Here is a 24,120-nt window from a genome sequence, read left to right as displayed (position 1 = left end):
ATCGAGCAGAATCCTAACGGAGCCCCTGATTGTCCTTGGGCGCCGCTGGCTCTGCTGTCCTACAGCAAGCACCAGTGGGAGGCACGAGTGCTCCGGGAGCTCTTTGGAGCTGAGTGCTGAGCTCTCTGGTTGTGCCATCACTGGAGCATCACTCCATCCCAGCTTGTCATCCTGCCTGGGTGTCTTAGAGCTGGAGCAGTGTTCCTGTCTTGGTGCCCTTTTGCGATGGGAAGAGGAAGCCAAAGGGCCAAGTGGCTTCCACCTTCCTCAGTGCCTGTCCGTCTGAGGGGTGACATGCTGATGTCCTCTCCTGCAAGCTGCTGCCAGGAGCTGCTGGCCCTGCTGGAAGCAGAGGCCCTTCTCCGTTCTTCCAGAGCAGCTGGTGAAAGAGCTTTGGTTTGTTGTGCCTGGCTCTGGCTAGCAGAGGGTAAACCCTGTGAGCAGAAGAGCTGTGAGACTCAGGCGTTTGGATACAGGAAAGCTGGAGGTGGTGATGTCTGATGTTTCCTTATGTATGAGAACCTGTCTTGTGTTCTCAGCGCGTCTGTCATGTGAGCCATCCCTCCACTGAATCCTCTTTGGTACACTACGTCCCTCCCTCTTGTGTGCCCTGCAGGGTTACGTTGAACCTGGCAAGCAGCAAGTGCTGAAAGTGTATTACCTGCCGGGAGTGCCTGGAGTCTTCTGCAGGGCTTTCCAGATCCAACTGGGTCACCTGGAGCCAGAAAAAACCTCCCTGAAAGGAGAGGGGACCTTTCCCAGGATCCACTTGGACCTGCCCAGGAACATCCAAGGTGAGCACTGCCTGTCTGCTCGGCTTTCCCCCATGCCATATGCCCACAGGGCAGCTCACAGGCACCTCGAGCAGGCCTGGAGGTTTCAGGGCTGTCAGACCAGGTCAGCCCTCTGGTTGCTTCTTTAGCCTCTGGCAGACGAGCCCATGTGGGCTTTGTCGCAGGAACCATCGTGCACAGCTTGCCAAGAGGTCTGGGAAGATGATGGCTGGGCAGAAAAGCTTGGGAAAGCTGTAATAGAGGCTGGCAGGGATTTTGACAGGGGTTGGGTTTGCATCACGCTGTGGGGCTGAGATGCTCCTGTGTGGCGAGAAAGACGGGTGGGGGTGAGAAGCAGCAGGATCTCCTTTCCCTACATTGCTGGAGCAGTTTGTGTCTGGGTGTCGGGGGAATGGGGCTTCCCGTCTTCCGTGGGATTTGTGCTGCCCCACTGCTATGGGTGGTGTCCTGTGCTTTCAGGCAACGCCAAATATGAGAAGATCCTCCTAAAGGCCAAAGAAAAGCTGGACAAAGGCAGCCAGAGAGAAGAGGCCATTGCTCTGGGGGAGGCTGTGGCAGCCGAGCCCCGCGTGGACGACTCGGGCACCGTGGTGAGTAGAGCTGCTGCCCTGTCCCGCACGTGCCACCCTCCTGCGAGACACTGGAGCCCCTGCGCCCCACGGCAGCTGCCCAGGTCCCTGCCGGCACTGGGCACCTCCCTGCACGCCCCTGGCCACGGAGTGTATCAGCTCAGCGTGCCCCTTGGGCTGCCCACCTCTGGGAGTTGTCCCTCGTAGCGATGCGCCAGCTCCTGACTACCCCAGGGAGATGCTGAAAGCTGTGCTCGGGCAGTTGGGTTTCTGGTGCTCTGAAGGACACACGGGGCGGTGCTGGGGGGTTTGTTGCTCACCGGCCAAACCCTGCCAGGTTTACAGAGCGTAAAGCAGCAGCCTGAATGCAGCCTGAGGCTGTGCTGTGTTCTGTATTTCCAGGAGGCTTCAGCTCTCTCATGGTTCCCTTTCCAGGAGAGCTTTTGTCCAGGCTGCTTTGGCACTGACTGGAGGCAGGGACATACTTGGAGCTTTGGAAGGTTTCTGGCTTGTTTGTGTGTCTGTCCAGATCAGCTTTGATAACTGGGCAGGCAGAGACACTGGAGTTCATTTCTGTGGGGATATGATCCTGCCTGAGAGAGCAGGAAGTGTCACAGACACCGATCAGTGAGGCAGACTGACTCCATCGCCCCTCTCAACAAGAGCAGGGTGGGATCCTCCACCCGAGACAAGCTTGTGCCTTGGGAAGGACCTTGGCTAACCAGCCCCTGTCTTTCCTTTCCTCAGTGGGATGCTCAGCTGCAGATGCAGATGGAGGAGATGCTGATTGAGGAGCATGCCCTGGAGCAGCAGAAAGCTCTCGCCTCCCGTCCCCCAGAGGACACTGCCTTTCACCAGCGTGTACATCGGAGGCTTCTCAAGTTAGTAGGGACTCCTGTAGCCTGTCTCCAGGGGCCGCGAGGGTAACAGCCAGCAGTGCAGCCCTGCCCCTGAGGGCTCCTTGTGTCTCAGAGCTGGGAATAGCTGAAGACTTCCGAAAGGGCCTGATGCTGAGAGCTACGCCGTGCTCCCTGTGGGCAGCTCGGTGTCCTCACTTGCACAGTGCTACCCTGAGCTCTGGAGGTGCTCCACTCCCCACAGTTGCTGGGTTCTGTTCTCAGAGCTGAGGGGGTGCAGACCAGCAAGCCCTTGCAGACAGCACAGGCACCACCCCTGCTGACCAGCTGTGAAAGGGGCATCTCCAAGCCGGTGTCTTTGTGCCGAGAAGCAGACCCCACTAAGCAGGAAGAGCAGGGAATGGTCCAGATCCCTTATGTGCTTTTCCAAGTGGGATTGCCTGCAAAAAGACCTTCACAGCAATCTTGTAGTGTTGGTTACTGCACGCGATACTCTCAAGCGCTGCTTTGGGGACAGATCTGGCTGCAGAGCAGTGGAGGTATCCTCTGCAAGGAAATCCTATGAGAAGGTCCTGAAGCAGTTTCAGGCTTGGGCCGGACACCAGCTTAGCAGTTTCATTGAGACCCGTGGAGACGCAGTGGACTTCTCTGCAATGGCTTTTCACAGCATAGGAACTGTGTCCAGTACCCACTTTAAACTGACTTGAAGATCCCGTTGGTGGCTGATAAATCCTAGGCCCTGCACTCCCCATGACTTAGCCAAGTCTTATTACTGGGTGCTCAGGTCAGGCCTTGGGTTTCCTGGGCTTGGCTTGAGTTTTCACAGCAGTGGATACAGAATTATCCACTCCATTTGCTTCTCCACTCCACGCCATGCTGGGCTTTACAGAGTGTCCTTCCTCCTCTTTTCAGAGCTGAGCTGCCCGAATACGTCCTGGACCTTGGCTATGTCGTTCCTGGTGACATCCACACACACATGGTGACGATCACCAACACCGGGCACTTCCCTGCATCTTTCAAGGCCGATGGATATGTCCTGTGTAACACAGGTAACCAGTGGCTTCACGGGGGCTTGAAGGGGCTGTCTCTGCCACATCAGCTGGAGCCATTGGGCATGGGGAGATTTGAGTACTTCCTTGGGCAGCTTTTTCCTCCTTCGTACCCCTCTGGCCGGTGCCCTGTTCAAGAGCCTGAATTCTGTCGAGCAGTGCCCAGAGACCTGGTCTGCCTGTGGCTGCCCTAAAAAGTCATTGCAGGGGCCAGATGGGCTGATCAGCGTGATCGCCTCTCAGCATCTTCTGCTCTTGGCTCCCGTGAGCACCATCGGAGTTTCTTTGTGCACTCTGAGGGTTTATGTTGCAGCCAGATGGACCCTCTGTGGTTCGGAAGGGCTTTGTTTAGAGTTCCTCGTGCCAGAGCACTTCTGCTCAGCCTTATTGAACGGCCTGTGGGATCCTGTGCCATATCGAAACAGGCTTCGCAAAGAGGCCTTGGGCTAAGGCTGCAGCTCCGTCACACGGGGACTGCTGTCTGTGAGGGGTGGCCAGGCGTCTCTTCTAAGCCGCTGTCCAGGGAACACCACAGCATTTGGTATCTTAGTTGGAAATTGTCCTTTGGAGAGGTGTATGCGTCCTTCCCTGAGATGCCTGCTGGAGGAATTGCTGGAGCTCCTCAACCAATGTGGTTCGGTTTTACCCTGCAACCCCTGGATTCTGGCTGTGAAAATCCTTTTGCTTTGGGCAGTGACAAGGGGAGAAGAGCAGCTTCTCTGGAGATGGAAAGGGGTCTTTCACAGAGCTGCCAGCCAGGACACCCCTGTGGCCTTGCCATGCTTCTAAGCCATTTCCTGTTGCTTGTGTATCTCAGCTGCTTGATTTTCCTGTGTTCAGGCTTCAGCGTGTGCCTGGACCTTGTGAAGCACCTGCCCTGCTGTGAGACCAAGACATTTGAAGTGTGCTTCGACACACAAAGTGCCAACGTGCCCCTGGGAAAGGTGGATGTGCTCCTGCCCATCAAGGTAGGCCAGCTTGTGGGGCAGGCAGCAGGTTGGGCACAGCAGCGAGTGTCAGCCGTGCTCTCAACTGGATGCTCTGTCCTTCTCTAGGTCAGAGGAGGCCCCACGTTCCAGGTCCGCCTGCGTGCCATTGTGGCTGAGCCGTCCCTCTGCCTCTCGAGGGACAGGCTGGAGTTCTCCTCTGTCCAGTGTGGGCAGTGGCAGGAAGAAACCATCCAGCTCCACAACACGTCCCAGGTCCCCTGTAAATGGTCCATGAGCATGAATGAGGCTGTTAAGGAGGTAAAGCACAGACAACGTGTAACACACAACTTCTCGGTTGGGTTTTCTTTGCCTCTCTTGGCTTTCCCGCCCCTCTGGCTGCCTGAGCACTTGGGCTGCAGCTCGCTTGAGGAAGCTTTTGAGGGTACAGAGCAAGGCTGGTTCACCTGGGCCTGCTCACTAGCTGATGCTTCACTTCTCTGCCATCTTCACCCATTCCTCCCCCTCCGAGGACACTGCCTCCCCATCTGCCTGCCCTGCCAACATGTTTGCCCTCCAGTTCTAGGCAGGGGTGGCCACGTCTGGGTGGGATGAAGGTGCTCCCTGCACCGTGCCAGCATCTCGGAGCACTGCAGGAACCGAGGGTCTGTCCTCGCAGACCAAGGAGACCTCACGCGACTGGTTTCTGTGCGCAGGTGGACAAGCATCTGCCAGCGAGCGAGCATGACAAGCTGTGGGAGGAGATGAGGCCCGCGCCCTGTGGCTTTGAGGTGCTGCCCTCAGGTGGAACCCTCGCTCCAGGACAGCAGTGCCATGTCCAAGTCCGTTTTTCACCCACGGAAGAGGTGAGTTTGGTGGGTGTCACCCCCAGGAGGTCTGTCAGGGCAGTGTGGTAAGGGGAGGCCAGCACAGGGAGCGGGGAATGAGCTCTGCCTCCACGTGGAGCTTTCTGCCAGCCCTGTGCCCACCGTTCCTCAGTTTCCCCTGCACGGTCCCACGCAGTTTGGGAGTCAGCTTAAATGGTGGAGCATTCCCAAAGGCAGTTTGCATGTGGCCACCGTGACTTGGAAACTGGCAGCGTGTGACAGGATGGACCCAAGTGCTTCCATGGCTTGGGACAGTCGCAGGGATCTTTCAATTGCTCGTGGAGATTTCAGCGTCTCGTGTCTGGCTTTGACCAGAGCCAAGCACTGAGCAGAGAAGACGATCCTTATTTCTGTCCAGTGAGAGCTCAGCTGCCTCTTTCACACAGCTGATGTTTGCCCGGTGCTGCAGCGCCAGGACTGTGTCTGAGAAAGCAGACTTTTCTCACGTGCGTTGCGCTCCCCCACGACTAGGTGAAAACCTCTGATAGGCCGTTTTAGATCCATCTGGTAGCCAACTGACCAGTTACACTCCCCAGCAGGACTCACCGCAGTTACTCAGAGCCATGCAGATGCTGTAGCCACTGCTCTAAGTAACTGCCTGGTTTGGGTTCAGCTTAGAGGTGCTGAGAAGACCCCTGAGCCTGGGGCGATTGTTGCCTTGGAGGCGCTGTCACCTGGGGCTTCACGGAGGAGCTTTCTGTGCTGCTTCTTTGCAGAAGTGCTACCGGGGCGAGCTGCAGATCCAGATTTGCCAGAGCAGCCAACGCCTGCGGGTGCCGGTCCTGGGATGTGGTCTGCAGCCACGGCTGGAGTTGAGCCCCGCAGAGCTCGAGCTGGGACCGCTGCTGCCACAGAGCCATGGGGAAGAGGGGACGGTGGTGGTGAAGAACCCCTGTGGGGTTTACTCACTGGAGTTTGACCAGCAGCACCTTGCTGAGGAGCAGGTGAGGGGGAAGGTCTGTGCACGCTCCTGGAGATTCCCAGCGCTCCAGCATTCCCAGGCTTGTGCCAGGGAGACGGGGGCAGCGCGCAGGGCAAAGCCCGGCGGCATCCCAGGGTTAGCCGGCTCTGCTGGCAGGCTGTGGAGGGACTTGGATAATCCCTGCCACTGGGGGGAAAGAATATGGGAGGGGATGGCTCGTCTGGGGAGTCTGTTCACGTGGTGAAGGTCCAGAAACTCATGCTGTCTGTGGTTTCTCTTCCCTCTGTGCGCAGCTCCTACGGACACCTAAAGACGACAACAGCCACAACAGCTTGTTGCTGCCTCCGTGTGCCCCGGCTGAGAAGCTGACTGTTGAGGCCCAAGGAAGGGGCATAGAAATGAAGGTGAGATGAAATCTAAATGCTAAAAGTGCAGGTGGCAACCAGCATGGTTTTCTCATTTCCTCATCTCTTCCCCAGCCTACCATGGTTTGTGTTTCTGCCACGAGAGTGGCAGAAAACCTCTTCTCCTTCTTTCCTTTGGCTTGATATCAATCCCTACTGCCTCAGGTTGACGTTGTGCATCCACCAGGAAAGGTGGTGAAGCTAGGAAACATCTGCATTGGGCAGACGGTGAAGAAGATCGTCACCATAGCCAACAAGAGCGCAGGCCCTCTCGCCTTTAAGCTCAGAGTCACATCCACCGTGCCAGAGTTGCAGGAAGCTGGGGTAAGTGCCATTCCTTCTCTGCAGAGCACTTTAGTGTGCCTGCAGGGAGCGATGAGCTGCTGTGGGTGGGAGGTAGTAGCTAATGACAGCTGTGGGCTGCCCTGGCTGCCTGTGCCTGCCCCGTCCTCCCTGCTGGCACTGCTCTGCCAGCAGATGCTTGCAGTGTGAACGCTTCAGCTGAGCTGGGTGCCAGGACTCCCCGAGAGCCACAAGTGAGAAGGCGGCACAATTCCTCTAACCTGTTTTAGACGCATAGGTCAGGATGCAGCCGCGTATTTTAGATCTGGAAAGGCGAGGGAGGTGAATCTTGAAAGAGGGAGGGTTACAGCTCTGTTGGAACTTCCATGAAAGCTTTAGAAGGCAGAGGTGACCTCACCGTGACCAGGTGGACACATGGCAGAAAACACCTTTGGTATTACCTAGGAATGCCTACGAGGGAATGAGTGGGACTGGGTCAGTGTTGGTGTGGACAGAAGAGGAATTGGAAGCCTCTTCCCTGAGTCTGGTGAGGGAGGCTCCGCAGCTGGCTTGCCAGATGAAATAGTCTCCACTCATCTCTTCGGGTAGGTTCTGTGCTTGAAGCCCAGCAAGGAGCTAAAGCTGAAGGCCAGAGGAGACACCTGCAAAGTGGAGGTGACCTTCTCCCCGAAGCGCCGCATGCAGCCGTTCAGCGGGGAAGTGCTGCTGGAGTGCTGCGGGCTGGTGCGCTCCCTCTTTGCGGTGCGGGGCTCCTGCCAGGGCAGCCTCGTGAGCTTGGACCAGGACCAGCTCAGCTTTGGAGCCGTGGTGCGGCAGAGCTACACGTGCCGGCGCGTCGTCATGCGGAACGCGGGCAACACAGGAGTCAGGTAAAGCAGGACCCCCCCGCCTCTCTGAGGGCTGATTGCTTGGATGAGGCTTGTGAGGAGCCGTAGTGTGCCCAGATAGCTCCTCTCTGCTTCTCCATCCCGCTGGAGAGTCGTGCAGCCATGGCCGTGCAGTCAGGCCCTGGCAGTTAGCAAGGGGGTACGAGCAAAAGCTCATTTAGAGATGGGTGCAGTGGGTCCTGCCCAGCCTGAAGCCTTATTGCCAGGTGGCTCAGCATCAGGCCTGAGATGTGGTGGGAAAGCCCACCAGAGACGGAGAGCCTCACGCTGAGACTTACCCTGCCTTGACAGCTCCCCGTGGCTAATCCTTCTTTCCTGTCCTTGTGCTTTCCTTGGCAAGGTTTTTGTGGGACGTGGAGAGCTTCCAGCCGGACTTTTCTATCAGCCCCACGAAGGGTTACATCAGGCCAGGGGTGGATGTCCCCTTCGTTGTGACCTTCCGCCCCTCGAAGCTGAGCCAGGCTGTCCAGTACGAGGGGCTGCGGTGCTTCATCCCGGGCAGCGAGGCGCTCCGCCTTACGCTATCAGGATCCTGCGTGGAGGCCCCTGGCACCAGAGAGGTAACGCAGCAGGGACAGGATGGGCCCCTGGACCCCAGCATTTGCGCCACATCTCTCCCAGGGCAGGAACTGAAGGACACTTGCGAGCGCAGACTCGCTTGTGCCGGGGTATCCCAGAGAGAAAGTGCTGGGCAGGACTGCCAGAGTTCCTGAGCCCTGTCATTGCCTTTCTCCCCTGTTCGAGGTGTTGCTCCTCCAGTGAGCAGCTCGGTTGTCCTGGCTCTGCACTGCAGCACCCGTGCCGTGGGAGCACCCTGCCGGGCTCTCCTGAGACCCTCCCCACAGAGCCACCCCGCTGTATCCCAGCACTGCACCCGCAGCCACACTTCTCCCCCGTGCCGGGCCAGGGGAGGGCATTCAGCAGTAGGAAGGGGCAAGGCATCTGCATCCAGCCCCTGGGAGGGGGTAGCTTGGGAGCAGTTGGCTCTTGCTCCCAAAGAGAGCATGGAGCTCCTCTTCATCCTGCCCATGAAGGAAGGGGCTGTGTGGCTGCAGATCTGTCCTTGCACAGCACTTTCCTTTCAGGACTCCCCTGAAGTTTCCTTTCACCCAGCATGCGAAAGGCTTGTTCTGCTCCCTTCTTCAAGAACAACCAGCTTGATTTACTCCAAAAGCTGTGGCCAAAGTGTAATTTTTGCATGTGACAAGGAAAAGCTGCTCCCTGTGCTCCAGGTCCTGGTGTAGAGCCAGCGTGAGAAGAGTGGCAAGGATTGTGGGTACGACCCAGCAGCCTCTGTGCTCCTCTGTTACAGACCGTGACTTTCAGCTGCAATGTGCGTGAGAAGCAGAGCCAGACCATCCTCCTGTCGAACCCGAGCAGCGAGGCCTGGACCCTGAAGCCCATTGTTGAGGGGAAATACTGGAAAGGGCCTGAATTTATCCATCTGGAGGCCAGGCAAAAAGAAAAGGCCTACCAGGTCACCTACAGACCCCTAACCATGAGCTGTGGGAACAAGAAGCATCAGGTAGGTGAGCTGTGCCAGCGTGCTGACCCTCGTGGCATGACCCTCGTAGGTCACTCTCCTTTGGGCAGGAGGTTGGCCGAGATGACCTTTGGAGGCCCTGTCCAAGCTGAAGGTGTCCTGTGCTCTCTGTTGGAAGCTGGGTTTTGTGGTGGCTGTGGGCCAGGCACGGGCAAAGGGCAGATGGGAAGTCGGGACTGAGCACCAAACGTGTTGGAGCAGCTAACGTAAAAAGCCAGGCTTTCTGCAGGCCAAGAAATGAAGTTTGTTCTGCGTAGCTCCGGGTCGCTGCTTGTGGCAGCCCAGGGGGCTCAGAGACCCCCATGCTCAGCGCACGGGCTGCACAGGCTCTCCAAGCCCCGGGCACAACCACTTCTGCCAGCAGCACCTGGCTGGTGTCCTTCTGCAGCTTGCAGGGAGCAAGAAGGGCAAAGCTGCCCTGCAGTTTGTCAGTGCCGTCCTGGCCGTGAGCAGGCAGGTGGGAAACGAGAGAGATCTCTTGAGGGTCATGCAGGAGCTTTGGGAGGAGCCCTTCCTGCAGGTCTCAGGCTGGGCACATGGGGGTGACTGGCCCCTCTGCAATGTTTTCTGTGCCAGGCCAGCAACAAGCTCCTAAATCCAAGGGGTCAGTTCAGAAGGGCTCTGTGGTGCTGGAGCTGCCGGGTCCTTGTCGCGCTCCTTGTCCCGCTCCAGCTGGCCTTACAGTGGGCCAGGTCAGAGATTTCTGGCCTCAAGTCTCCAGGGTGCTCAGCAGATCTGTGCCCTTAGGGTGGCACGTGCTCAGCATCTCTTTAACGTACAGCCTGCGTGAGGAGTCTTGCAGCTTTCAGCTGCTGTGGAGGCAGAGGCAGGTGTCTGGGATCCACGGGCACCCAGAATGAGCATGGATATGAGCTTTCCATGGCCCATGTCTGGGGGGCCCCTGTTGTGCCAGCTTACAGGCTGCTCTCTGGTCAGCGCTGTTGAAAGCTGCCTCAGTGAGAGCCTCAGGCATGGGACTGTCCAGGGGTGCACCAGAGCCGACTTGTCCTATTCGTTGTCTGTAGGGCTCCATCTTCTTCCCCCTGCCGGACGGGACAGGCTTACGCTACCAGCTGGAAGGAACTGCTGAAGCCCCCAGGTGTTCAGGGGCCATTTCCCGGCAGGTTCCGTGCAGGAATTCCCACACGGAGCTCATCCCTGTGTCCAACTGGCTGCAGAGACCACAGAGGTGAGTCCAGCCCAGGGAGTCTGGCCTCATGAGCAATCCCTGCAGCAGCACAAGGCAGGAAGCTTCCAGTGCCTGGAAGCTCCTTCCTGAAAGCTTTTCCCTCTCCTTGGCCGTGTCTGGCCATACCCACGTTCTGCCTGTGCAGAGCCATCCTGGAGGGCTTTCCTCCAAGGGGGGTGAGAGCTGGCGCCCTGTGCCCGAGGCACTGAGGATGAGAGGGGCTGTATTGTACCCCCGCAGGATGGGTATCCTATGGGAGTCCTTCCTGTTGACCTTCACTGCGTCCTTCTCACCCGCAGGTTCCTGGTGGTTATTGACATGCTCAAACCAGAGAACCTGGAAAGCAGTTCTGTGCTGCAGGGGTGTTCATACATCGACGTGCCGAGCTCTGCGAAGAAGGACTACCAGCTCACCTTCTTCTCCTACAAAGAAGGAGTCTACAGGGCAAAGGTGAGTGAGGACACTGGTCTGCAGGGCCCTTCAAGGAGCTGTTGGCTCACCGAGAAGCTACACGCCTGTTTTCATACCTCCACGTGCACGGGTCCTATGAAATACCACAGGTGCTTTCTCTGGTCTTGCACTCCTCCTCGCTGGGTGCTCATAGCCATTCCTGGAAGCAGGGCGCTGAGCTCGGTGGGCTCTTCCGGGTCTGTTTTCATGTGTGGAATGAGCAGCACTTCCCTTTCTGTCTGATTCAGGTGACCTTCCTCAACGAGACAACCGGAGAGTACTTGTTCCACATGGTGACTTTCAAGGTGATGGCTTCGGGACCCATCGGCACTGTCGAAATGAGCACCGCCGTTCGGCAGAGAGTGTCCTCCACCGTCAAGGTGGACAACCCTCTGCCTGTCCCGGTGACGTTTGCCATCAACTGCAAAGTGCCGGGCGTCAGCGTTCCACAGCACTTTACTGTTCCTGCACAGTCAAAGGTAGGAGCAAAGCTCCTGCGGCTCACTCTGCTCTCCCTACTCGTGGCCGGAGGGGCAGCTCCCTGCCGATGATGTAGAGAGGGAGCAGTGTGCGAGAATATCCCCAGTGGGAATCATCCTGCGCTGGTGGAGTCTGCCCTGCTGGCCCCTGTAACACGCCGCCACTGGGCGTCACGTGGCAGGTCCTTGTGCCATGTGCCCCTCATTTAATGTGTTGCTTCCAGGTGCGAGTGGCTGCAGGACAAGCCTGATCCCGCGGCCAGGTTGTCTGCAGCCTGCATTGACAGGAGGTGGTGTGTGCCCTGGGGGAGCACAGGGGCTTTTTAGGGTGGGCAGCTTCTGGCATCATGCTGGAGGGCTCTGAGCTGTTGGGATCTGTCCCTGAGTGAACCGTCCCCCAGAAGGAGCAAGGCTGTGCCCGAGAGAGAGGGAGTCAGAGCGGGGAAGGCAGCCCAGCCTTCAAGCGCTGCCTGAGCAGAGCAGGGACCAGCTGCCCCCTTCTCAGGCACACGTGTTCCCTGCCTGTGCCTGACGCCGTGGCTTTTTCCTTCCTTCCTCCCAGGCGGATCTTGTCTTGGAGTATCAGCCCCTGAAAACGGGTGAGAGCACCGGGCACCTGGTGCTCCAGAGCAGCGACTTGGGCTCTCTGTCTTACAACCTGCAGCTGAAAGCCACCTCGAGCAGGCCAGAGAAGCCCGTGTATTTCCGCACCACGCTGGGCTCCCGTCAGACCATCACCACCAAAATCCGGAATTTTGCCCAGCAGGAGACCGAGTACCTCCTACAGGTGAGCCCGGGCTGCCGGGGCTCTGGCTGGGAGGCAGCTCCTCTGGCCAGCACCAGCCCTCTCCACCAAGGGGTCCGAGTGCCTCTGGCGTGGCCTGGCAGAGCCAGGGTGGCCATGTGAGCCCAGGGGCCTTCCCACTAGTGTGGGCTTGTCCTCCCTTGCGGGCCCGTGTCTGCTGCCCTGGTTGGAGCTGCTTTTGCAGGCCCCGTGGTGCCTGGGCTTGCTTCCCGCTTGCAGCCCAGGTCTGGCAGTCTTGGGGCTTGGGTGCAGGGTTGTCCCTGCTGGGCACGTTTGCACACTTCTCGTGCCCATTCACCGCAGGCACTCACCAGGGCTATGGTCTGGGTGGGACGGGCCAGGGGACCATCGTGTTCTTCCCGAGGCGCTGGCTCTGCTGTTGTGACCAACCCCCCATGGTCTCTTGTCTCCTCTGTGCAGACCGACTGTGCCGACTTCCAGACGGCAAAATCCATCAGTGCGGCACCCGCCAGCGCTGGGGGCTCGGAGCTGAACGTGGAAGTGACCTTTGAGCCCTGCCACCTGGGCAAAGCCAAGGCCACGCTGCAGCTCAGCTCTGCACTGGGCGGGCAGTACTGCATCCCACTCATCGGCCTTGCGCTGCCCCCTGAACCCCAGGGCCCCTTCCTCATCCCAGCCGGCGGCACCACCTCCATCTCCTTCAGGAACGTCTTCCCGAGGGCCACGGCGTTCCAGTATGCCGTAAAGCACCCGGCCTTCAGCGTCAGGGCCCCGGAGATGCTGCGCGCCAAGAGCAGCACCACCATCACCGTCTCCTTCACGGGCGGCCCCGCTCCTGTCACCAGCAGGCTGGTGGTCTCTTGCCCTGGCGGCTCCTGGATCTACCACCTCCGGGGCCTGCCCTCCACCCGCAAGTGACCAGCTGCCCCTGGCCCTTCCCGCCACGTTCGTGCTCTCTGGAGCCAATAAATTTCATTTAGCATCCTCCCACACGACGTCCTTGTCTCTAAACGGGAGAGGCATGAATTTGCTGGATGCACAGCCGGTGGACAAGGAATTGGCTGGATGACTGCACACAGAGAGTCGCGGTCAATGGCTCAATGTGTAAACGGAGACCAGTGACGAATGGTGTCCGTCAGGGGTCGGTGTTGGGGCAGACCCTGTTCAACATCTTTGTCGCTGACACAGGCAGTGGGATCGAGCACCCTCAGCAAGCTTGCAGACGACACCAAGCTGTGTGGTGCAGCCGGCGCGCTGGAGGGAAGGGATGGCATCCAGAGGGACCTGCACATGCTGGAGAGGTGGCCAGCCTCATGAAGTTCAGCAAAGCCGAGTGCAGGCTCCTGGCCCTGGGTCAGGGCAATCCCAGGCACAGCTACAGGCTGCGCAGAGAAGTGATTCAGAGCAGCGTGAGGAGAAGGACCTGGGGGTTGGAACATGAGGCGCTTCAGCGTGCGCTTGAGCCCGGAAACCCCCTGTGTCCTGGGCTGTATCACCAAGAGCATGACCAGCAGGTCAAGGGAGGTGATCCTGCTCCTCTGCTCTCATGAGACCCCCACTGGGAGCACAGTGTACAGTTCTGGTGTCCTCAACAGAAGGACATGGAGCTGTTGGAGCAAATCCAGAGGAGGGCCACGAGGATGCTAAGGGGGATGGAGCAGCTCCTGCACAAAGACAGGCTGAGAAAGCTGGGGCTGTTCAGCGTGGAGAAGGGAAGGCGGGGTGGAGACCTCATAGCAGCCTTCCAGTATCTGAAGGGGGCCTACCAGCATGCTGGGGAGGGACTCTTCATCAGGGACTGTATCAAGAGGACAAGGGGTGATGGGCTTAAAGTGAAACAGAGGAAGTTCAGGTTAGCTAGAAGGAAGAAATTCTTCACTGTGCGGGTGGTGGGGCACTGGCACAGGTTGCCCAAAGCAGTGGTGAATGCTCCATCCCTGGCAGTGATCAAGGCCAGGTTGGACGGGGCTTGAGCACCATGGTCTTGTGTGAGGTGTCCCTGCCTGTGACAGGGTGTTGGAACTAGGGGATCTTAAGGTCCTTTCCAATCCAAACCGTTCTGCGATTCTGTTATTCTCTAAGATTCTTTGGGGAAGCACGGTTAAGACTTCAGTCGGTTCCACTTAAAGGTAAAAATTTGAGAATGAAGACCTTAGGCCCAGTGTAGGAGAGGATCTGGTTCAAGACCGTCTTAAGAACCTGAACGTGCACAAGTCCATGGAACCTGATGGAATCCATCCGCGGGTCCTGAAGGAGCTGGCGAATGACGTTGCTAAGCTACTGGCCATCATATTTGAAAAATAATGGCAGCCAGGTGAAGTTCCCGACGACTGGAAAACGGGAAATATAACCCCCATTTTCAAGAAGGGGAAAATGGAAGACGCGGGGAATTACAGAGCAGTGAGTCTCACCTCTGTGCCTGGTAAAATCGTGGAGCACATTCTCCTGGACAGCATGCTAAGGCACATGAAAAACAACAAGGTGCTTGGTGACAGCCAGCATGGCTTCACTAAGGGGAAATCCTGCCTGACCAATGTGGTGGCCTTCTATGATGGGGCTACAGAATTGATGGACAAGGGTAAAGCAGTTGATGTCATCTACCTGGACTTGTGCAAAGCGTTTGACACTGTCCCACACGACATCCTTCTCTCTGAATTGGAGAGATACCAATTTGATGGATGGACCACTCGGTGGATAAAGAACTGGCTGGACGGCCGCACGCAAAGAGTTGTGCTCAATGGCTCGATGTCCGGCTGGAGACCGGTAACGAGTGGTGTCCCTCAGGGAGCGGTGTTGGGACCGGTCTTACTCAACATCTTTGTCGCTGACATGGACAGTGGGCTTGAGTGCGCCCTCAGCAAGTTTGCCAGTGACACCAAGCTGTGTGGTCCGGTTGATATGCTGGAGGGAAGGGATGCCATCCAGAGGGACCTTGACACGCTTGTAAGGTGGGCTGATGCCAGCCTTATGAAGTTCAACCATGACAAGTGCAAGGTCCTACACCTGGGTTGGAGCAATCCCAGGCACAGCTACAGGTTGGGCAAAGAAGAGATTCAGAGCGGCCCTGCAGAGAAGGACTTGGGGGTGCTGGTCGATGAAAAAATGAACATGAGCCGGCAGTGTGCGCTCGCAGCCCAGAAAGCCAACCGTATCCTGGGCTGCATGAAAAGGAGCGAGACCAGCAGGTCGAAAGAGGTGATCCTGCCCCTCTACTCTGCTCTTGTGAGACCTCACCTGGAGTATTGTGTGCAGTTCTGGTGTCCTCAACATAAAGAGGACATGGAACTGCTGGAACAAGTCCAGAGGAGGGCCACGAGGATGATCAGGGGACTGGAGCGCCTCCCGTATGAAGATAGGCTGAGCAAGTTGGCGCTGTTCAGCGTGGAGAAGAGAAGGCTGCGTGGGGACCTAATAGCAGCCTTCCAGTACCTGAAGGGGGCCTATAGGGATGCTGGGGAGGGACTCTTCATCAGGGACTGTAGTGACAGCACAAGGGGTAAGGGGTTAAAACTTAAACAGGGGAAGTTTAGATTGGATCTAAGGAGGAAATTCTTTCCTGTTAGGGTGGTGAGACACTGGAATGGGTTGCCCAGGGAGGTTGTGAGTGCTCGATCCCTGGCGGTGTTCGAGGCCAGGTTGGATGAAGCCTTGCGTGGGATGGTTTAGTGTGAGGTGTCCCTGGCCATGGCAGGGGGGTTGGAACTAGATGATCTTGAGGTCCTTTCCAACCCTAACTATTCTATGATTCTATGATTCTATGACCCTGGAAGGGAGCTTGGGCTGTCTCAGCGTTGGCTGGCAGTTGAAGGTTATGAAGGAAATAGCAGGAAGCTCTACTAGTGGGCTCCTATTAATGATGTCAGCTGTGGTAGAGCTTTTGTAAGGGGTTTCCTTTAGTTAGAGAGCTTCTGCCTTGGTGCCTTCAGCACACAGGGGTGTCACGCCTGAGGTGTCTTTGCCTGAGCTCTCCAGTTTCCAGCTGGATTCATGGCTGGACATGGTGCGGGACATGTTTTGGAGTGTTTCCAGAGGCTGGCTGCCTGGAGAGCCAGTTAGCACTCGGGGCTCATATCCTCCCTGCCTGTGTTGTAAAGGCCCAGATGATGAGTGTTGGTTTCAAAGTGAGGGCTCCACGTTCCCCGCCAGGCAGGTGTGAGGATTTGCTTTGCCTGTGGCCCCGAGTCTCATGGGAAGCTTTTGTTTCTGGCAAACGCTGTGCTGCAAACGTGTGAAGCTCCTGGCAGCTGAGATGCCCCGGGCAGTTGGGTGGCCTTGTGTGGTGCGTGTGCCCGTGTGCGCAGGCTTAATGGGTACAAAGTCATCGACGGGCGCTCACCAGGGACAGCAACAGGGGTCACCCCAAAGGCAGGCTGGCCATGGCCCTGGTATGGCGGGGCTCCTCGTGGGCCAGCAAAGTAGGAATTAAATGGTTGCTTTGTAGTCAGTGCGGAAGCTTTTTTGTTTCCTGCTGAAGCAGAGAAATTCTTGGCTCATCTGCGGTGTCTCCAGCAATTTATGTGTCGCTCACGGAGCGTGACCAAATGCTGCTGTAAGGTGCACTTTAGCCCTGGTGCAGGGCTTCACTGCGGGGGAGACATTGAAGGCGTAGGGGGGCTGCAGGGATCCGCAAGGCTGTAGCTTTAGCAAGGCCCTGCGGTGGCCGTGGAAGCCACGTGTGGCCCTCGCCTATTGTGACGTACAGGGGAGCTGCTGCTGTTAAAGGCGAGCAGCAGCCGTGGCCCAGTGAGAGCAGGAGTTGCTGAGCCGCTGAGGCAGGAGCAGGCTTGAGCTACTGTCAGGCTCTGAGCTCTGCTTCCTCGAGGCGCTGGTGAAACCCTGCCCTAGCTGGCAAAGCCAGAGCGTTGAGGAGAGGGGCTGGGCAGCCCAGGTGCCAGCCCTGTCCTTTGCTGCCCAGGTTCCCCTGGCTGTTGGCAGCCCAGCAGCAGTTAGCTGCTGTGCTGGTGGGCAAGAGCCACACCGAGGCGTCCCTGGGCGGCTCCTGTCCCTGCAGCTGCCCACAGCTGCCGAGCAGCGCGAGGGCATTCAGGAGCCAAGGCTGGGCCCCGCACGGAGGAATCCTCCAGGAGAAGCGTGAATCACCCGTGCTCAGGTAGCGTCTGGCCCTGGGCAGGGAGGAGGCAGCTCCGCTGGCAGCAGGGATGGGGCAGTTGTGTGATAGCCGGCAGGATTTAAACATCCCTGGGCTAAGAGCAGGGCTGGGCAGGTAGAAGGGCTTGAACGGGCTCTGAAATTGCCGTGCAACTTGCAGGGAGGGTAGAGACTTGGAGCTAGGCTGTAGGTCCTGCAGCAAAGGGAGCCTTGGCTGTCTGAGGTGGGGAGCAGGGAGCCGTGGGGTGGTGGGCTGGAGGGGTGCTGTGTCCTGGTGGCTGGTTTGTCCTGCCCCTGCAGGGAGATGTGCCCGATTGCTCCGTTGTGCTCCTTTCCTGCTCCTCTGGGAGGCTGGTCCCTGCAGGCTCTGGGGCTGTGGAAGAGCCTTGCTCCAGGGCGCGGGGGGAAGCTGCTGGGCTGGCTGGGCTGTGGAGGTTGGAAGCCCTCTGGAAATAAGCGTTGTGGGGGCGACGACAGGGTTCGTTTCAAGTGAAGTGAAATCACAGCTTGGAGAATTGGAACGAATAAGGCAGTTATTCTTAAGACCCGGTAAGAAACCACTGAAACCCAGCTTAATGCTGGATCATCCCCATTAGGTTTCTCCCTTGAAAAGGAGTTATTTCCAGCTCTAAATCCCAGCTCTTGCTGCAGCAGGTCCTCCTGTCCGTAGGGCAGTGCAGAGCTCTGGAGTTTCTTGCAAGGACAAAAGGAAACGGTAGCCTTGTTTCCTGAAGCCGTGGAGGGCCCGGCACCACAAACACGTGCAGTGCTCTCGCTGCCTTGGCAGTAAAGGAATGAAGTGATTGCCTTGCTTGCAGGGTGTGGGGAGCAGTCGAGGGGCAGGGAATGGCCATCTTTGCCTAGATGCTGTCTTGCTGTGTCCAGCAAGTGCACACAGCAGAGGTGATGTGGAGCACAGGGAAGCAGGAGGGAATATCATCCTGGATTTTACGTAGCTCTGAGCTAATTGCTCATGTGCCTTCGATGGTTTCCTGCTTTTTTCCTGCTGTGGCAGCCTGGAGTGCCTGTAGAGAGCCTGGAGTTTGGGTGTTAACAAGCGAAAATGAGGGCGTCCTTCTGCATGGAGAAATGCTCTTGGGCAGTGGGGTGATTTCCTGCCTGGAAGGAGCCGTTTTTGCCAGATAATCTTTGTAACGTGAGCCAGGCAAAGTAGCCTTGAGAAAGTATAGTTCTTACTCAGAGTCTTGAACTCTGTGCTGAGTTAGTTAGAAACATCATCAGGCTCCTTGCAGAGAGGGTGAGAAGTGCCAGTAGCGCCTGGTGCGTCTGTGTGGCTCGTGGGACTGCCCCCAGAGCAAAAGGCTGTTTTGGCTCAGGGTCTGTTTGTTGTGGGGTTTTACGTCTATGAATGGAGCCTAAATATGGTCTAATCATGAGTGAGGGTGGGGAGGCCCTGTGTTCTCCGCTTAGGAAGGATGCCAGAGGCTGGAGACACAGCTGTGTCCTTTGGGTGTGCCAGGAATGGCGAGGCCCTGGCACAGGTTGCCCAGAGAAGCTGTGGCTGCCCCATCCCCGGCAGTGTTCAAGGCCAGGTTGGACGGGGCTTGGAGCAATCTGCCCTAGTGGAAGGTGTCCCTGCCCGTGGCAGGGGGTTGGAACTGGGTGAGTTTTAAGGGCCCTTCCCTGAGGTTGCGGGGTTCCAGGGTTCCATGGGTCCAGGGTTTTAAGGTTCTGGGGTTGTGGATTGTCCAACTGTTGCTTCTTCCAGGCGACCTCTGCGACATGGCCAGTGGCAAGACCCCCCGGCCCATGAGGTCCTCCAGAAGGGCGGATGGATTCCAGAGCAGAGTGGTAGCATCTCGTAATCCGAAGCTGGTCAGAGAGGCAGAAGAGTCTCTCACCACCAGGCAGAGGCTGGCCAGCCCTCGGGAGATGAGGCGGCCCCGGGCTACCCAGCTTCGGGACATGGGTGAAGTCTCCCATCAAAAGGTAGCCTTTCCCTGCTCTTCTCCTTGCCGTTTGATGTGACATTTGAAGAGGGCACGTGCTTGTGGCAGCCTTGCCTCCAGCTTACCCAAGCAGCTTGGTGATGAGGTCCTGTTGTCATTTCCAACTGGTGGTGGTGGAGTTCTTTGTGCTGGGGGAAAGGCAAAAAACACATTTCTCCAATGAGCCATTGAAGTTCCTGGTCTGCACAAAGGCGGTGGAACCTCTGCTGCAGTGGGTGGGTTTTGCTGGGCAGAGAAGAGTGGATGCGCTTTGCCTGGATCAGTGTTCTCTTAGATGGATGTTCAAAGCTGCTTTTCTTGCAGGACTGCTCAGTCTAACACACAGTCCAGGTGGGTGGATGACTGAGGTAGGCTGTTGAGCAGAAAGCTGCCAGCAAGAGACCTGATGTAGCACATCGGTTACGGGTTGCCCCAGGCAGCACAGGAGGTGGGAACACGTAAGACGGGCGCCCAAATAACTGGCAGTGCTACAGCTACTGGGCTCGGCCTGAGCGTGGCTTTTGTGGAGAAGCGGGAGAGCTGCCTGTGTCTCTCGAGTGACAACAGTGCAGCTGGGAGAGGGGAGAGCAAGCAGGGAGGAATTATCTCCAAGTACTGCCTCTGCTGGGTCAGCGTTTGGTCTTTGCGTGCATTTTTCAGAGCTGCTTCTGCAGCGGTGTTCAAGAAACGAGCAGTAAGAGAATAGAGTGAAGCATCAACTTAAAGCTCGTGGGGAAAGGGGATACGAATTGCAGTCTAGCTCAAGTTGCCCCGTAATGCTGAGACTTCAGCTGAAACTTCATCCCCATCCAGCATTCACCTCATTTGTCTGTTTCCCACCTGCCCTGTTTCTTTCTTGTTGGCCTTTCCTCCCTGGTACTGGTGTCTTCCGACTGGTTTCTCGGGTCTGCATCAAAAAACCAAAAAGATATTTGGGATGCGTGGGACTCAGTCTCGCTGTCTCAGAGGGAAGTTCACCTGCAAATTGTTTCCTGTGGAGGCTCCTGGAAACTCCTGGGTTTTGCTTGCTCCCTGAGTGCTCGTGACTGTTCCAGCAAGCGTCTGGAGCTGAGGGAGCCCCTTAGCAGAGGGCTCTGCTGGAGGTGGGCGCTGCTTTGCCTTTTGGAGAAGGCAACCTGGAGAAAGAGCCTGCAAAAGAGCTTCTTAGCTTGAGGCTGCTCAACATGGTCCAGAAACGTTTTGTGAGCTGAGAGCGGAGGTGGGTGGGCTCCCATCTCCTAGTGTGAGCTGGGCAGATGCACTCACCAAGAGACTGTGTTTACTGGAGATCAGTGTGGGATCTTCATTCGTTAATCTTTCTCCCAGCAGCTGAAGCTCTCTCTGCTCTGTCTTGCATCTGCAGTTCTCAGCAGTTGGCCTGGACCAGAGGTTGTTCCAGCCTTTCCCATCCGAGGTGGTGTTTGAGAACTACGTTCCCCGCCAGTTCTACATAGCGGCGCTAGCTCTGAGGAACATCGACAGGGTAAGTGCTGGGCTGTGGAGGCTGAGCACTGGGCTGGAGGAGGAGAGCAGTGGAATTCACGTGGTGTGCAGCAGAGCAAGTTACCTGCTGCAGCGCAGCGCATCCAGAATAAAATGTCTCAGCAGCGTGATTCTGCAAGATGGGGGAAATGTTGCCATGCTGGGGATTGTGCCGCTGGTTTTGGCCGCGCACTGGTGGTAACTAAGCCAAAGGAGCTTCTTGAGCCAGCATGCTTCCCCTTGAAAGCCCTGGACTGATGGGAATGTCGAGGGCTGGGCAGTGCTTGCCTGCTGTCATGCTTTACCGCGAGTGTGCACCATGTCCCGGTGGCTCCTTGGTTAATCTTGGTTTCTGGCAGGGCATGTTTCCCTCTCTCAGCCTGTTGAGCCCCCTGTGTGCAACTCCGTGTCAAAGCACAGGGCTTGAGTTTTCTCCACTTTGTGCTGGAGTAAGTTGTAACTCCTGGCATTAGCACTCCAGGCTGGGTGTTTTGGAAGAGCAGGAGAAACAGGCTGGCTTAGCAGCAGCAGTTAAAGGGCTGGACTTGAGGTGGCACTTGAGTCTCCTGCTAAGCCTAATTCGGTTCTGCTCAGGTGTTTCTAAGCCAGCGTGGCTGTGCGTTCTCTTTGGAGAATCCCAGCACAGGCAGGGTAATGTGCTCCTGAAGGTCTCCAACTTGGAACGGGAAAGATTGTGATCCTGTTGAGATTTCCTACGAAAAATGAGCAGGGAGAAGTTGAGAAGTGGCAGCAATTTTGTTCTGCTCTGCTGTAGAGGGGGAAATGGAGACCTTTTGAATTTCAGCTGGGGAAACGTTTGCTCCAGTGAGGCATGTGCCAAGAGCAAGCTGGTGGGAAAAGACAGGAGGGAGGAAAGGGGCTGAGTTCAATGTCCTGTCGCGGAGCGCTTTCTTCCGCACAGGGATTCTCTTGGTACGTAAGAGGAAGTGTGCTGGAAGCAGAGAAAGGTGAGAAACAGGCGTAATTCAGGATCCAGTTGTGTAAGAAAGAGCAAGACGTGTGTGTGAGAGGAGGGCACAGCAGGGAGCGGGGGGGAGGTGGAAGTGTGCAGGTGAATTAACGCCCTCCTCAAATCTCCCTGTTGGGAGAAACAAAGGAGGGGACAAAAGGAGTGACACCGTCAGGGCTTAATGTAGCGGGAGGAACAGCAAGAGAAGTCAAAGTATCTCCTGAGATAACGGGTTTTACAGGGACGTGGTAGAGCATGGAAGACCCTTTGGCAAGGAAGGATGAAAGTATGGTCCCTCAGTTACTCCCAGAGAGTACTGTGTCATTCCTGGTGTAGCTTGGGCATACTGGGAAGTTGCAATGTGGGTACCTATGCCCAAGGGACACCACTGGTGTGGTTCACAGTGACTTTGGGCAATCTTTGCTGCAGGTGTGCCCTTCGCTTATTAAAATGGGCCTCAGTTTCTCTTTTCCTACTGCTCTGCTTCGTTCCCACTGTGCCTTTTGGCTTCAGCTGCTCCCTCATCCGTGCAGCTCCTCAGAATGTTTGCCTTTGCCAAGTACCAGCAAAGAGGCAAACAGTGAATTTGCTCTATTCGTGCTTCCCAAGTGGAAAACAACACCTGCATTGATGTTGGTGCCATTCCCAATAAAACGTAAGAGACTGGTAACAGCTGCAGCTTGGGATTTCTATGCCCTGTGAAGGGGAGGCAGTGTGTGAACTGTTGATTTTACCCAAAATGAATCAGTTGTGAAGCTGGTACAACCTCAGGCGTCGGAGAGCCCTGGTGTAAAAGGCAGATGAGCTCTAAGGAAAACCCTTGGCATATTTAAATGCACAAAGATAGAGATGCTAATCCCAAGAGAGTTCATTATGTTCTAATTTTGCTGGGTTTTGGTCATGTCCTGGAGAAAAGGAACATTGTGCTCTGTCTCACGAGTTTCCCACATTCCTCGGAATCCTACTGATGTATCCTGCGTGGTAGCTGAGGTTGTCTGCTCCCTAAAACTGCAGCTAGCAGCAATGTGTAACAGAGGCAAAGTGCAATCGAGCCCAATAGGTGCTCTGTATTCAGTCCGATACGGAAGTGCTGCACTCTGTGCTTACTGCTCTTGCCTACTTGCTGTCGAATTGCTTTCCTGTCTTCAGGCTGCTGCTCAGCACCCTCAGAGGCATCCTGGGTGGCTCTTGCTGAAGATCTTTGCCACCTGGGCTCACGTGCCAAGGGACTTGGCGACCAGAACGTGTGGCTGCAGTGGGAAATGGGCTCCTGGAGCTTGCTGCCCCAGGGCATTGGTGGGAGCAAAGGGTGTTTAGAGCGTCCAGGGCTGCCTTGGCCATGGGTCACCAGGCTTGGGTCAGGGGTGCAGAATGAGCCTCCATTTTTTCCAAGGCTCGTCGTGTTCATCAGTGGAGCTGCCTGTCATTCAAAGTCTCCTTGTTATGCTTTCTGAGATGAGATTGGGTGCTGGGGCGTTGCTGCCTGTGTGCTAGAGAATGTCTGTTTGCTGTCTCCGTGCCTGTGGTATCCATCGTAGAGGCACGTTGGGTGTTCTCATCTCTGCACCAGCCTTTCCTTGTATTACGGATCTCCCTTGCTGCTTTGCAGCCCCCTTTAAATTCTCTTAGCCATCTGCTTCTTCCTGGGGTTGTTCTTTTGTCTTCCTGCGCTCGTCCTTTTGCTCTTGAGGTAAGCTTTTATTCTCAGGAAGCCCAGAGTGTCTGTGGTCTGCTTCTCTTGCTGGTCCACCGCCATGACTAGCACCGCAGCTTGACCACCCCGCTCCACCCTGGTGTGTCAGAAGTGACTTCCTTCCCTCCCCGTGTAACGCACGCTGGTTTGCCTTCAGATGATACATTCCCCCTCCAGAGGTATGACTGCATGGATGTGTGCAGGCAGAAGCAAGCATGTTCTTTGGGCTTGTTGAATACGCAGGTGGCTTGAGGTACTGCATCTCCTTCCTGCTGCCTTCAGAGCAGGGCGTGTTGTTCCTACTGTCTCTGTGCTGCAGCTGTGTAGCTCAGCAGAAGGGATTCAAGTCCACTCTCGTGTGTTACGTGCGTGTAGCTTCAGAGCTAAAAGTGTTTTGGAAAGGTGGTAAGGAAGGATGTCACATGGCCTGTCCTGGTCCCTTCTCATGTTTCCACAAGCGACAAAATCCTACTTGTGTCTTCCCTGCAGGTTCCTCGTCTGCTGAACGTCATCCTGGGGAACTCTCCTTACTTCGAGTTGATCAGCCCGAGTAATGAGGACTATAAGGTAGCACCGGGCATGTCTTCAACCTACCGCATCCTTTTCAGACCTGATGAGGACAAGGTGAGAGTGGAGGTCCCGAGAGATGGCGCCTTGAGGGGAAGGTGAACCTGCAGGGCTGGGTTCCAAAGCAGGCGTGTGGTGTGGGTTTTGAAGAAGTGGCCTGCGTTCAGTGGAGTTGCACTGGATCTAGACCTGGGGGAGACTCTTTCCTGGTGGTGAAGGTTGTGCTCCCATAGGCTGGAGGCTCTTGCCTGTTTCAGGCTGTTTTCCCCTTCAGTGGTGGAATATTTAACGTAACGTCTGTTGGCTTCAGGGCTGAGAGTCTGCT

At 56.6% G+C, this 24,120-nt stretch overlaps 1 protein-coding gene across 1 annotated transcript in view; it reads left to right on the top strand.

Moving 5' to 3' along the window:
- Positions 1 to 3,196: 3,196 nt before the first annotated feature.
- Positions 3,197 to 24,120, top strand: part of LOC136005846 (hydrocephalus-inducing protein homolog) — a 62,651-nt gene continuing 41,727 nt past the window's right edge. Inside the window, exons 1-12 of the mRNA XM_065663740.1 lie at positions 3,197 to 3,269; positions 4,110 to 4,237; positions 4,325 to 4,516; positions 4,912 to 5,061; positions 5,799 to 5,963; positions 7,471 to 7,580; positions 10,630 to 10,708; positions 11,029 to 11,208; positions 12,683 to 12,877; positions 18,995 to 19,084; positions 20,447 to 20,566; positions 23,718 to 23,852. Coding sequence (XP_065519812.1) covers positions 3,197 to 3,269; positions 4,110 to 4,237; positions 4,325 to 4,516; positions 4,912 to 5,061; positions 5,799 to 5,963; positions 7,471 to 7,580; positions 10,630 to 10,708; positions 11,029 to 11,208; positions 12,683 to 12,877; positions 18,995 to 19,084; positions 20,447 to 20,566; positions 23,718 to 23,852 — 1,617 coding nt within the window. The remainder of the gene's footprint in view (positions 3,270 to 4,109; positions 4,238 to 4,324; positions 4,517 to 4,911; positions 5,062 to 5,798; positions 5,964 to 7,470; positions 7,581 to 10,629; positions 10,709 to 11,028; positions 11,209 to 12,682; positions 12,878 to 18,994; positions 19,085 to 20,446; positions 20,567 to 23,717; positions 23,853 to 24,120) is intronic.

Source organism: Lathamus discolor, chromosome Z (genome assembly GCF_037157495.1).
Source record: "Lathamus discolor isolate bLatDis1 chromosome Z, bLatDis1.hap1, whole genome shotgun sequence".
Classification (NCBI taxonomy): domain Eukaryota; kingdom Metazoa; phylum Chordata; class Aves; order Psittaciformes; family Psittacidae; genus Lathamus; species Lathamus discolor.
The sequence above is the reverse complement of the archived record's forward strand: the minus strand, read 5'-3'. Positions and strand labels throughout refer to the sequence as shown.